This window comes from Phascolarctos cinereus, unplaced genomic scaffold (genome assembly GCF_003287225.1).
Source record: "Phascolarctos cinereus isolate Bilbo 61053 unplaced genomic scaffold, phaCin_HiC Scaffold_2;HRSCAF=192, whole genome shotgun sequence".
Lineage (NCBI taxonomy): Eukaryota > Metazoa > Chordata > Mammalia > Diprotodontia > Phascolarctidae > Phascolarctos > Phascolarctos cinereus.
The window spans coordinates 171,241,988-171,257,040 of NW_027555625.1; the positions used below are offsets into that span (position 1 = coordinate 171,241,988).

Sequence of the window (15,053 nt, forward strand, 5' to 3'; positions counted from 1 at the left end):
TGCATTTCTTTTCATTAGTTCCTTTGATTCTGGACATTTTGTTCTTCCAAATGAATCTTCTTATTATTTTTTCTAACTCTATAAAATAATTTTTTGGTAGTTTGATTGGTATGGCACTGAATAAGTAAATTAGCTTAGGTAGGATTGTCATTTTTATTATATTAGCTCAGCCTACCCATGAGCAGCTGATTTTTTCCAATTATTTAGATCTGATTTTAGTTGTGTGAAAAGTGTTTTGTAATTGTGCTCATAGAGTTCCTGGGTTTGTTTCGGAAGGTAGACTCCTAAATATTTTATAATGTCTACAGTAAGTTTAAATGGGATTTCTCTTTCTATCTCTTGCTGTTGGGCTTTGTTGGTAATATATAGAAATGCTGATGATTTATGTGGGTTTATTTTATAGCCTGCAACTTTGCTAAAGTTGTTTATTATTTCAAGTAGTTTTTTACTTGATTCTCTAGGATTCTCTAAGTATATCATCATGTCATCTGCAAAGAGTGATAGCTTTGTTTCTTCTTTGCCTATTCCAATACCTTCAATTTCTTTTTCTTCTCGTATTGCTAAAGCTAATGTTTCTAGTACAATATTGAATAACAGTGGTGATAATGGACATCCTTGTTTCACCATCTTATTGGAAATACTTATAGCTTGACCCCATTACATATAATGCTTGCTGAAGGTTTTAGATAAATAATGTTTATTATTTTAAGGAAGACTCCATTTATACCTATGCTTTCTAGTGTTTTTAATAGGAATGGGTGTTGTACAAAGGAGATTTTCTGGAGCTGAGCCATGAAGGACAGGTAGGTTTGGAAAAATAGAAGAGGAGGAGAAAGTACACTATATACAGCCCAATATATAAGCCCATGATAATGAATTAATGGAGTTTCTGGATTCCAACATGGCCACATGGCCATGGAATCCACATGGAATCTACATGGATTCCAGCATGGCCACAACTCAGAAGTAAATGCCAGCCTTCATTTGCCTTGGCCAAATAGACAGTAGCAAAGTGTTTATGACTACATAGCAATTTCTTAATCTTTTTTTTTCTCCTTCCCTTCTCCTTCTTTTATCTAGTTAAAGTGTTTTTTCTCCCTACATATGTCTATCTCTTCTTATGGCACGTTTCTTGTGAACTTCTGTTTTCATTGTTACAAAGACTAGAATCAGTGCATTTATCTAGGGACAGCAGTGGTTTCACTGAGGTTCCCTACCAGAACTTTAAAGTGCCAGAAAAACAAGTAGCATGTATTGTTCATTTTCCTTCCTGGACTAATAATTAGGATATATACGTGAATTTATGTATGTAGATAGGAAGCTAGGTGGCACAGTGGATAAAGTGCTAGACCTGGAGTCAGGGAGACCTAAGTTCAAATACAGCCTCAGATGTTTACTAACTGTGAGGCCCTGGACATACTACTTAACCTCTGATTGCCTCAGTTTCCTCAATTGTAAAATAGGGATGATAATAATAGTATCTACCTTCCATGGTTGTTGTGAGGATCAAATGAGATATATGTAAAGTGCTTACCACAGTGCCTGGCATACAGTAGGTGTTTAACAAATGCTTGTGTCTGTCCTTCTACATGGAGGTGGGAGAGTCTATGATTTCATTGGTACAGCACTTAGAAGCTAAGATCTTGCCCATACAGCCAGTATATGTCAGGGGTAAAACATGAACCCAAGTCATCCTGACTCTGAGGCCAGTCTTCTACTCACTATTCCACAAATCCTTTCTAATAATAGTCATAACACTTGCAAATGCATAAGGAGAGCAAGATAAAGCATTCTTTGTTTTTAATTCTGGGAGCTGATTCCAGGACTTGGAAGGTTTTTTTTCCCCCTACTGTGTGCAATGGGATTAACACATGGGCATGCAAGCATGTTGTTCGTCAATAACTCTAAGACAGTTTCCTGAAAGGATTTGTGTTTCTTGGCAATTTTCCATGATCATATAGTAGAACACAGCCCTGGAGGAAAATCCATATTTGTCACTATGAAAAAGTTAGCAATCACATAAACAAAAGGCTAACAAAGGAGAAAGGAAACTGACTCAGAAAGAAAAGTAACACCCTTACCAATAAATATTTGAGCTACTTACGCTTTTTCCAGAAATGCGTCCCTAGACATGTTTTGTGCCAGAAGATTTGTTGCCAAACTGAAAACCTCATCTGTCCATTCCTAAAGAGATGTAAGTTAGACTTTTGTTAGCTCAGATAAAGCACTGTTGTAAGAGGTTGGTTTTTATGTTTATTTCCAAGAAGACAAATGAATTCAATTTGAGTTTCTGTTGCTTGTAAGAAATGCATAGTCCACATAGATTCCCCACCTCCTATCCCAGCTTTACTACTACTATTCATTTGCTTAGCAAAAAATATTTTTAAAATTTGCTTTCTGGTTTGCTAGAAGTTTGATATATGTTTTGAATGTGGTTATATGTATAGGCATGCATGTATGTATATACATGTTGTTTAGTACTTTCAGTCTTATCTGACTCTTCTTGACCCCATTTGAGGTTTTTTTGGCAAAGATACTAGAGTGGTTCATCATTTCCTAATGCAGCTCATTTTACAGATGAGGAAACTGAGGCAAACAGAGTTAAGTGACTTTCCCAGGGTCACAGAGCTAGGAAATATCTGAGCTCAGATTTGAACTCAGGAAGACGAATCTCTCTGACTTCAGACCTGGCACTCTATCCACTGTGCCACCTAACTGCCCTGTGTATATAAATACATATGCCTAAATTTACTACAGAATTTTTTTAAATGAGGAATTTCAATAAAATAGTTGTTACATGGTATAGTAGATAGAAGGCCTGCCCAGGAACCAACAAGGTCCAAGTTTAAGTCTTCATTTTTATTCATACTGGAAGACTAGACAAGACATTTAACCTCTTAGTACTCCAGGCAACTCTTAAAGATTATAGCTGGAGTTCTTTACATAGATAAAACCTAGGCCCTGCCCAGTCCACAACAAAAAACAAGCAAATGTGGCTCATTGATTGCCAAGATATCTTCAAACACAACTCTCAAACAATTTGAAGACCAAGATAAAATTTAATTGTAGGTCCTGGATGAGAGGGCAGCTAGGTGGCTTGAAGGCAGGGATGGGGATGGAGAGGGAAGGTGGAGTCAGAAAGGCTCATCTTCTTGAGTTCAAATCCAGTCTTAGACACTTACTGGTTGGACAAGGCACTTAGCCCTATTTGCCTCAGTTTCTCATTTGTAAAATGAATTGGAGAAGGAAATGGCAAACCACTCTAGTATCTTTGCCTAGAAAACTTCAAATGGGGTCAAAAAGAGTGAGATACGACTGAAAAAAGGCTGAAATTAGACTATCAGATTAGAATCTGCCAGTAGACTTCGAAGCCTTAGTTGGCACATTTCCAAGGCAGTTGCCCCTGCCATGCCCCCTTCTGTGGATGTTTTATCTTGTTGTTTTACATAATTCCTGGCAGGGACAGGAACAAATTTAACAGCAGCAACATTTCTATTTTATTCAGATATTTCTTTGTAACCACTATGCTCCTGCTGATCTTCAAGCTTCTAGTGAAATGAAAGACTGAGGCTCAAAAAAAAAAGTTTGAGGGCCTCCTATTCTTTATGAGTACTGCAAAACCACAGTAAGCTTTCTAGCAAAGACTGTTTTTACAAAAGGGCAGTGAAATGGTGAACTGAATAATTAGCTGGGGAGTTAATTGGATAGTGTCTTTTATACTGAAGGTACTCAAATATTTTCTAGAGCAATGAATCAAATCAATTAAATCTCACAATTTCTCTGTCTTTTTCCATTTTCTTCTTTTTCCTTCTTTTCTTTTGCAAGGCTGATTTCTTTTTCTCTGTTCCTGACCTCATATCTTGAGATCTTGCTTCATCAGTTATGATCCCTTACCAGTCCTTGCATCTTAAATTTCTCCCTTTCTACTCACACACTCCTGCTAGAGCATATATTTTGGTCTCTTCTTTCCAAAGAAAACTTCTCTTGATTCTCCTTTCCCCATGTATCCTATTACTCTCTCCCTTTTCACACCAAACATCAAAAAGATAGAGCTGCTTACACTTTGTGGCATACTTACCTTTTAGCCCTTAAAATCTTGGTTCTATACCAACTACTCTATTAAATTGCTTACAAAAGGTCATGTGACTTCCTAAATCAAGCCATCAGTATTTGTTAAGTGCTTACTAAGTTCTAGGTACTGTGCTAAATGCTGGGGATATAAAGAAAAATAAAAAAAAGTCTCTGAATTCAAGAAGATTAAATGTCTAAATTGATATATGTAAGATAAATGTAGAGTAAATGGAAGATAGCCTTAGAGAGAAAGGCACTAGCAGCTGGGAGAATTGGGAAAGACTGACTGGGGGAGGTGGTCTTGTAGCAAAGTCTTAAAGGAAGCTAGGGATTCTAAAAGTCAGAAGTTAGAAGACAGAGAATTTTAGTTTTAGTGGAAAGCTAGTGCAAAGGTTCAGATATGGGAGATGGGGTATGTTGTGTGAGGAACAGTAAGGAGGCCAGAATAACTTGACTATAGAATGTGATGAGGAAAGTAATGTGTTAAAAGACTGGAAAGATAGGAAGGGGCCAAGTTGTAAAGAATTTTAAAAGCTAGACAAAAGACTTCATATTTGATCCCAGAAGCACTGGAATTTAACTAAATAGTGGGATGATGTCGTAAGATCTACATTTTAGCAAAATCATTATATGGAGGTTGGATGGGCTGAAGTGGGGAAGAGACTTGGGTCAAGAAGGCCAATTAGAAGGATACTGCAATAGTCTGAGCTAGAAGTGATGAAGGCTTGCTAGGGTGGAGTCCATATGAAAGAAGAAAGAGAGATGAGAGAAGTGTTTGAGAGTCTTAAAAAGAAATTACAAGATTTAGCAACTAATTGGATATGTTAAGTAAGTGAGAAGTAGAGGATGACACTGAGGATGTGAATGAGTGACTATAAGGATGGTGTTGCCTTGAACAATAATACAAAAGTTCGGAAGGATAGGTTTGGGGAAATAGAGTAAGTTCTATTATAGAGATGTTATGTTCTAGAGGCCTTCAAGACACCAAGTTTAAAATGTCCAATAGCTCAATGGTGATATGGTCCTGGAACTCAGGAGAGAGACTAGAGCTGGGTAAATAGATTTGGGCACTATGTGCATGGATGATAAATGTATCCATGGGAGCCAATGAGATCACCAAAGGAAATAGTAGGCCTAGACAAAGCCTTGGGAGACATCTACAGTTAGTGGTCATAACATGGATAAATATCCAGCAAAGGAGACTGAGAAGAGGGAAAGAGAACCAGCAGAGAAAACAGTCACAAAAAATGAGGAAAGAAGAGTTTCCAGGAAGAAAAGGTGATCAATTGTACAAAATGCTGAAGAGGAATTAAGAATGATGAGGACTGAGAAAAGGACATGGTGCTAGGCAATTAAGATATCTTTGGTAACTTGGAGAGAAGTTGTAGTCCAATTATGAAGTCAGGAGAGAAAATGATAGAAGTGTAAACTTTTTAAAGGAGGTTTGATTGAAAAGGGGAGAAGAGATAGGATGAAAAAATGGTAGGCATAGAAGGGTTGAGTGGGGATTTGTTTTTAAGGATGGTCCTGTTTGTAAGAAACAAGGAAGGGATAGGTAGATAGGGAGATATGTTGAACATTAGAGATAGTGAGGCAACATGTAATTTGTGTTAGGACAAAGGAACAAAAAGACTTGGAAAGTAGAAAATAACAGAGTTGAATTACTTTACCTTTTGGTCAGGATTGGAAAGGGACTCAAATATAGCCAGAGGAGGGTAATGGCCTGAGACAGACCTTAGAGGAATTGGAAGTCATAGATGGAGCAAAGACTTAGGAAGGAGTAAATCATAGGAAGGTCCCTGGATGAAGGACTTTTACTCTATGTTATCCTTTAATTTCCAATCCTTTGCCTAACCTCAGCCATGGATTACTCTCACCATCCAACTCATATGCTGCTGAATGGAAGTAGAGAAAATCATGAAACCATGCTGGGCCCTCACTGCAAGAAGACAATACTACTCTTCCTCCCAAACTGAGTCTCTATATCAGTCGCCACAGCAGCTGTTCCAAACATTCTCTTCTTTCCTCAAGCATCCCCTTCCCTGATCTGCTCAGCTGAAGACCTCAATTCATATTCACTGAAAAAATTGAGGCCATCCATCAAGAGCTTACTTTTTTCCCCTCCTCTTCATCTCATATCCTTCTAACATCATGCTCCATTACTGCCTTCAGCCTCTGATGATGAGTTCTCCCCTGCCCCTGCATGCCAAGGGTAATCTCTTTATGTGTATTCTTAATCCACCTCCTCCTATATTCTCTAATTGACTGACCCTACCATCATGCCAACTCTTTTTCCTATTTTCCTCATTTTTCATAACCTTTTCTTAACTCTCAGTCTCAGCTGCTGCAGACTTCCTTCTTAACTAACAAGGCAGCTGATGGCACAGTAGATAGAACCCTGAGCCTAGAGTCAGGAAGACCTGAGTTGAAATCTGGCCTCAGACATTTACTGTGTGATGCTGGGCAAGTCATTTAACCTCTGTTTGCCTCAGTTTCCTCAACTGTAAAGTGGGGATAATAATAGTATAGACCTCCTATGGTTGTTGCCAGGATCAAATGAGATACTTATAAAAAGTGCTTAGCACAATGCCTGACACATAGCAGGTACTATATAAATACTTAATTCCTTCTCCATCCCCACCCCACCAGGGACCTGTTATCTATAAATCTGAGTATACTATGTCTCCTCTAGTGTATGAAAGGAAAATAAATATCAGTGGACCTATGGAAAGTTTTTTTTTTCTTTAAACAAAACTCTGGAGTGGTCAGTACAACATTAAGCTAATCATTTAACCTCTCTGAGTTTCATTTACCTCATTTGTATGTACTGGGGGAGGAGGAGCTAGTTGAACTAGATTAATTCCTAGCTCTAAATCTAAGACATTAAGGTTATCATAGCCTATATATTCCACCACAAGTTGGATGTCAAACTTGACACTACTGGAGATCCTGATTCTCCCCCATAGATTTTTTTTTTAACCATATATTGGCATTCATTCATTACAATAACCAGTATACCATGGACAACCATCCTTTTATGACTAAAGTTTTTTATATGCAGTCATCTTTGGCACCAAGTTGCCTTCCTCCTCTTTTTTGTGCGACACGGATGTCTACTCCACTGCCTTTTAAGTCACAATAGCAACCAGGCTCCCAAGGAAAACAAGGTCATCCCTAGGGCTACACAGCGATTTTACTCCATAAACATGAAGCTTGAGCCAGTGAGCAGCAAAAAGTATCCCCAAACTTGGGCTTTAAAACTGCAGCAATTTACCCTCATTTTCAAACTCCCTTTCAGTCTTTATAATCCTCCTCCAAGCCTACTTCAGCCAACACTACTTTAGGTCATGAAGGGCTTTGGAAGAAAAAAAAATAAAACAGAAACAGAAACAAATGTTGAGCCCCTAAATTCGTCACTCAAAAATTCCTTTATAAAAATTCTATTTATGCTTCATATTGGTAACTTTCATGTAGATTTTTCAGAAGGAGGAAGGAAGATGGTCATAAAGTGAGTGCTGGGCCAGAGTCAGGAAGACCTGAGTTCAAATGTGACTTCAGACACTTATTTCCTAGTGACCTTGGTCAAGTCAAGTCACTTAACTTCTTTCTGCCTCAGTTTCCTTAACTATTAAATGGGAATTATATTAGCACCTCCCTTACTGTGTTGTCCTCAGGATCAAATAAGATAATATCTGTAAAGTACTTAGCACTTTGCCTGGTCTGTAGTAGGTGCTCCATAAATATTTGCTTCCTTTCCCTCCCCTCTGTAGTTCTCAACTAATACAGTGTCACAACCTAAGTAAGGAAAGATCTAACCATTACAGGGAAAGCCAGGTTTGTGGTATAGCTCATAGTATTTGGACTCTGTCATCACCAACTGCTTTTGGCTCTTTGCTAGATATTTAAATACAGAGATCAATTGGTTAATTAATTAATTCATCTATCCTTTCAATAAACACTAAGAGTCTACTATGTGTCTGGGGATGTGCTTGGTTGTAGTGACACAAAGACAAAAACAAAACTGCCTCTTTCCTCAACATGCTTACCATTAGGGCACAGACACAGATAAGTAAATACAAATATATAAAGTCAACACAAAGTGATATCCTAGAGAGGGCCAGGAACTAGGAACTGGAGGGATCAATATAAGCCTTCTGCAAGAAGCAACACTAAACTGACTGTAAAGGAAGCAACCCCCTCATTTTACAGATGAGAAAACTGAGGCAAACAGAGTTTAGGTGATTTGCTCAAGGCAGTAAGCAGTAGATCTGGGTTAAACATCAAATTGCTCTTATTTCAAACCAGAAATTTTTCCCTAGTAACATACTGACAGCCAGGATAAGAAGTGAAGAAAATTACTAAAAATTACTTTTTCTAGGCATTCAGATGTGTGTTTTTTTTAATGTAGAACATACGGACAGGTTTGTAGGCAGCAGAGAAGCCAATATATAGGAAGAGACTGAAAATAAGAGAAAAATATGGGGATGATTTTGGGGTCAAGCTGCCAGAGGACATAGTTGGAGGATGGATCAATGCCACAGGTTGAAAAGTTGTCCTTGGCAAGAAGATAAGTTATGTTTTCATCAAGAGAAAGTAGCATATGATGTCAAGGAATTTTTGAGATGTAAAAGGGAGGCTTAAGGAGAGAAATGTAAGTTTAGAACAGCAGTTATGAGTGTTATGATAGGGAAGAATCAACTGGGTCTTCACTGAGTTGATATTATTTAAAAACAAATGTGCAGAAGACCACACACACAGTTGTGTGACCTCCTGGAATTCTATTCAGCAATATGAAAGTGGGAGTGGATAAGGAAGACAATGGGGATCATACGATGAGGTGAAAGAGGTTCTACCATAGAGGAAATCCTATCATTTAACTGATTATAGCGTTGATGTTAGGAAGAAAAGAAAGTAAAAGCAGAACAGGGGTGATGCTGGCCTGAGAAATGAAGGGACTAGAGATCAGGGTGAGATTTAGAAGCGAGGCAAAAGGTGGATACAGTAGGTGAGAAGGTTAGGGTCACATGAAAGAACTCCAGAGTGCTTGATCAAGGAAGTAGACCACTTAGGGACCACTGTGAGATCAAAAGTATGGCAGCTATCCCTCTGTATTGCGAAGATGGAGTGAAGTTGAAGGTCATGGGCATTGGGAAGGTTAATGAACTATAAGATTAATGTTTTTGAGAGGATATTATCTATCTGTCCACATATGCATATGTTTCACACATATATGAAATATATGTGATATTCACATACATGTATAAGTGTGTGTGTGTGTGTGTGTGTGTGTGTGTGTGTGTGTGTGTGTACTAAAGTACCCTGGGGAATTAAAGAAAATTGTGAAGCAGGTACTGAACTACTAAGGAAAGAGGGGCAAATGACTTCAGGGCTAGTAGTTAAGTGCTACAGGATCTGAAGAGGGCATAAGTAGATGGAACACAAAACTTCTCAGAGGAGAGGGTGCTGAGTGATTGCAGCAGAGAAAGAGGGTCTGGAATGGAAGCAAAGAGAAAGGAGTAGGCCTATATCTCCTCTGAATCCAGTATACAGGTGACAGACATGGTCTATCCTATACTGGAGAGGATGTTCAGAAATATGGTGTCTTTTAGAGGAAGCCAGTTGTAGAAGATGAGGAAAAGTTTAAAAAAGGGCTAAGATAAAGGGAAGCTTGTCAAAAACAGAAAGGGGTTTCCATAGGATTCAAAGGAAGGGGAGACCAGAGTTGAAGTTCTAGGAAGTATACAGCAAGGGTGAAGATGAATGAGAGGACGGTAAGTGATGGTAACAAGGGAGAGAGCACTTATTTATAATAAAATTATAACTCATGGACACAAAACTATGTGGTATAATGGAAGGGGCAAGAAAGGTTGGATTTGAACCATACTTAAATGTTAGACCTGCCAATCACTACCTGTGAGAGCTTCAGTAACTAATTTGATCTTGCTAGGTCTCAGTTTCCTCTGCAAAATGAGGAGATTTGATTAGAAGACATCTAAGGTTCTTTCCTATTTTTCTTAATTCCCTTGATATTCCTGGCCTTTTGTTCTTCCAGATGATTTTTAAATTTTTTTCTAGCTCTATAAAATAATGTTGGTGGTTTGATAGGTATGACAATTTAGTAAATTAATTTAGGTAGAATTGTCATTTTTATTTTATTGGCTCAGTCTACCCATGAGCAATTGATATTTTTCCAGTTGTTTTGATCTGGCTTTATTTGTGTGAAAAGTGTTTTGTAATTGTGTTCATATAGCTCCTGGGTTTGTCTTGGCAGGTAGACTCCTGAGCATTTTATACTGCCTGTAGTTATTTTAAATGGAATTTCTCTATTTCTTGCTTCTGAACTTAGTCGGTAACATATAGAAATGCTGATGATTTATGTGGGTTTATTTTATATCCTGTAACTTGACTGAAGTTGGTAATTATTTCAACTAGTTTTTTAGTTGATTGTCTATACCCAAACACAGTATGATATTTTGGCTGAGAACTCGAGTTGGGTATTTAAGAGAAAAGATTTTCTATATTTTGTCACTTCATTTTAAAAACAAAATCATTTTCTTCTTTACTGTGGGTTTGAGATGGGAGTAGGTTGAAGAAAAAAGAAATTTAAGGAAAGGAATATAGCCTTGGGTGATAGTTGTTAAGATAATGGAGCTGAAAATAGGAGAGGGAGAGAAAAAGAAAGGACTAAAAGGGTTAAGAGAGGGGAATAGTAAGTAGCTCTTTAGATCAGGAGATGAAAAAGGATGAGAAAAAGAAAACATTATCAGCTATTCCTCAGGCCTGAGCTCACAGATAGCATGACTGACTGATCTCAGTTCACCTCTGTACTGAGCTTTCAGCCTTCCAGTATGCCTGTGATCTTAGCTCAGATTGTTCTGGGGCGGGCAGAGCTCAAGTAAAGGAATCTCTGGGGACAAAGCTCAAAGCAAGCGTTTCAATAACTATTATTGCAATAGATTTGCAATGCGGAAAGTATGTTTCCCTTAAAAAGAAATAAAATGAAATTTTTTGGTCATTCAAACTAAGTAGCCAAAAGCCAACCATGATGTAAACATTTTTTAAAAAGAGCAAATAGGTTGAGCTTTTTATTCAGTATCTAGTGAAATCTGAAGATTTAGAAAACACACATAGATATAAGTAACAGGACCATCTGTTCTGGCTTCTCTAAGATAAGCTGGATTCTAAGAAGAGAAGTTAAGCTTTTAAGGAGGCCTTGCAATGAGGCCTAGCCTTTATCAGACATGTTTCTTGCTTTGGGGTTTAGAAAATATGGTCAATATAGGTCAAGATTAGTAGGATCCATTTCAAAGCACTGGGCCAGCTGGGTTCATATATAAGGACTATAACTCCTTTAGAGACACAAAACTGTCCCTTTTAAAAAGCCTGTAATCATTTAGCTAAAAGCCAGAGTGTTTCTTGGGAAAGTGGGTATAGCTTAATAGAGTCACTGCTTCTCACTACAGATGTGTAATGATGGACTTATGGCCAACTCAACAATGTGAAGAGACACAGCAAATCAAAAGATTTGGAAACTAGACACTACTGGGAATCACCAGAGGGCTGTGCTTCCCCACCTACATCCTTCCCTCTTCCCATTGGGGAACCTGTTTCCCATGTATTTATTTACTAAACAGGACACATCAGCTTAGCAACAGATTACAATTACAAACAAGTTATTTTGATATTAATGGAACAAAAACCTACAATTCTAGCTCTGATATTTTTTTTGGGGGGGGCAGGCAAAGTCCCGTTGGTCTAATTGACATTCATGTCATTCTCATTAACTCTATGCCTACCTATCAAATAGTCTGGAACTTGGGCAAACAAGTGCCTCCTGCAGCCCATCTAACTCTAGCATTGGTTGGATCAGCTCATTTTCTCAACTGCATCTATCTGAAAAGACTTTTAAACACATTTGTCTTAAAAAATAGATAGGTTTTTTTTGTTTTTGTTTTTTACCATTTAAAGATGGTACCACAGCTGGAAAGCGTTTTTCTTGAAATCAAAACCAATGCTTTGTGAGAGCATAGCATTTATGAGACTTTGATAGGTCAGTTTTACTAAGAAGCGAGTAGTGTGGTATGCAATAGAGAGTTGACCCTGGAAACAGGAAGGCCTTAGCTCAAAACTCACCTGTGACACATATTCAGTTCACATAGTATTGAGGATTCTTGAAATCATCTCCTTTGCCATTTGTTATGAGGAGATCATATTCTATTAGTTTCATATACCATAATGGGTTCAGCTATTCCCCAGCTACCAAAAAGGGAAAGGAAGGCATCTAATTAAATCCTAGTTCTTTTGTTTTTCTTCCCTTTCTCCCTTTAATTCTCTTTTAAATATTCTGGAAGATTGTTTTCTTCCTTTTACCAAGTTATCCTCTCTCTTAATCCTACTTTCCTTTCCTATCTGTGCTCATTTTTCTGTTGAATACTACATATCTCTAGATTCAATTGTGTGTGTTCAGCCCTCCTTTGTATGTTTCAGATACGAGTGAGATCTACCTGATGCTTGATCCCACCACCGCTTCCTGAAGGATCTGAAAGAACACTTGTCCCCTCTCTTCCTATTAGAAAATTAGCATTACATCATCTTATATTCCTTTGTGAGTGCTGGAAGGAATTTACCTTCTTAGGTTTCTTCTGACTCTGGTATTTGAATTACAAAGTTCCTACTCAGTTCTGTTTTTCCCCCCCAAAATGTTTGCAAGTACTCCAGTCCATTAAAGATGCACTATTTACCCTGTAGAATTATATTCAGCTTTACAAGGTAAAAACAGGGTGTGTATGTGTGTGTGTGTGTGTGTGTGTGTGTGTGAACATGTAAAAATGTATCTTTTGCTTTTTAGGATATTATTATCCAAAAATTGCCCTTTTTTCATTAGAAGCTATATGGTCTTGTGTGATACTAATATTGTTTCCTTGGTACTTTATTTCCTTTTTTCTGTATGCTTGCAACATTTCTTTTTCTTTGATATAGGAGTTCTAGATTTTGACTATAATATTCCTATGATTTTCCTCTTAGGGCCTTTAAAGAGGTCATTGTTGGATGATTTCTTTTGTCCTCCAGTTTTAATAGATTCAGGGCATTTTGATTCATGATATCTTGAAATATAGCATCCAGGTTTACAAAACAAAAACAAAAACATCCATTTCAGGGATTCTGAAGATTCTTAAATTACCTCTTCTTGATTTGTTTTTATGTTTAGTTGCATTTTTTTAATATCACATAAGTTATATTTATTTCATTTTTTATCTTTTGATTTTGTTTAAATATTTTTTGATGTCTCATGGAGTCAAGTTTACTAGATGAGGCAGTGAAGAGAGCACTGGGCCTAGGGTCAGGAACACCTGAGCTCAAATTTGACCTCTGACTCTTTTGGATGTATGACCTTCAGTAAGTCATTGAACCTCTGTCTTGTCTCAGTTTGTTAAAATGCACATAATATTAACATCCTCTTCCCAGGATTGTTATGAAGATTAAATGAGATAATAATTGTAAAGCACTGAGCACAGTGCTTGGTGAAAAAACAGAGCTGAGTAGGAACTTTGTAATGCAAATACCAGAGTCAGAAGAAACCTAGAAAGGTAAATTCCTTTGCTCACTTGGAAAGGGATATTGGCTATATTAATTTGTGTGTGTGTGTGTGTGTGTGTGTGTGTGTGTGTGTGTGTGTGTTTTAAAGAAGTCCATAGTCCATACTTGGGGAAATGTTTTCCTCTTTCCCTTCTAAGCTTTTTATTCTCCTTCTAATTCTTTACTCTAGAACTTTAATTTCATTTTAAAAAATTTCCTGGATAGAGCACTGGCCCTGGAGGCAGGAGGACCTGAGTTCAAATCTGGCCCCAGACAAATAACACTTACTAGCTTTGTGACCCTGGGTAAGTCACTTAACCCCATTGCCTAGGGGGGAAAAACAAACAAAAAAAACCAACCTAAAATTTCCTGATTCATCACCAATTTTTGGTGGAAATCACTTTTTTTCTCTTCGAGTCTCTGCTTACAGTTGCCATCGAGATAATCTTTCCTCCTTGGGGGGCTCCCTAGATCTGTGACACTTATTTATATTAATTGGAATCTTGTTGATTTACTCATCTTTTCAGGTTTAATTACTGGATTGAAGCTCTCCCCCTACCCCCCCACTCCCGCTACACTTTTTCTGTGGAGTGAGCCATCTTTCTTGGTCTCATGCTAGGCCACATGGGCTTCTGTGTTGATTCCCGTCTCCAAAGGTTAGGTCTCGGATCTCTGAGGTTCTGAGTGCCAGATCTTCAGGGTGCTCTACGGCATTTCAGGGAAGTGTGTAATTGCTTCAGAGTCCCTGGGTCTGGGGTGTTCTTGTCTGAGTGCTGCCATCCTGCAGCGGTTATTTCTACACCCAGGGCTTCCAATATCCCAAACCTGCGATTTTCTGGCAATCCTGGTTTTTTTCTCAGGGAAACCCTGGGTTTTCTCAGGGGAACTCTTGCTTACTTGAGACACAAATTCTTGCAGGCTACACATTTCTGGTCTGGCTTTGCTTGAGCTAGTAAGCTATTGGCTTTATTGTCTGCATCGGGACTTCCCTTCCTGATGAGACCTCCTTTCCTATTACCCATGGGAATCTTGCTTATTGTTTGTGCATTTCTACGATGGAAGAACTAATTTTAGATTTATCATTGAATTTCTTGATCATTATTGGGTGTAGTATGGGTTTGAGGCTTTTTTCCTCCATTCAGCACTCACTTTGGGCAGAAAGTCCTATAGTGGAGTGTCACTTATTTTACGTGCGCACGCACACGCACACACACACACACACACACACAAACACACGTATATGCCTAGGATAATGATATGTATCAGGGATAAGGCAAGAAGAAGAGCAGAGGAATGAGATAAAAACAGTCTAATGATAGATTACTTGTATTTGGTAACATTCCCTTTGTTTCTTGCCTTCCTTTTCTTTGCAATAAAGGATACATGTGTGCATGACCAGAAATGAG

At 38.0% G+C, this 15,053-nt stretch overlaps 1 protein-coding gene across 2 annotated transcripts in view; it reads right to left on the bottom strand.

Moving 5' to 3' along the window:
- PLCB1 (phospholipase C beta 1) overlaps window positions 1-15,053 on the bottom strand; it is an 870,456-nt gene that overhangs the window by 326,982 nt on the left and 528,421 nt on the right. For both annotated transcript variants that reach the window (XM_020985703.2, XM_020985722.2), the window contains exon 5: window positions 2,105-2,184. In XM_020985703.2, the coding sequence (XP_020841362.1) occupies window positions 2,105-2,184 (80 nt within the window). The remainder of the gene's footprint in view (window positions 1-2,104; window positions 2,185-15,053) is intronic.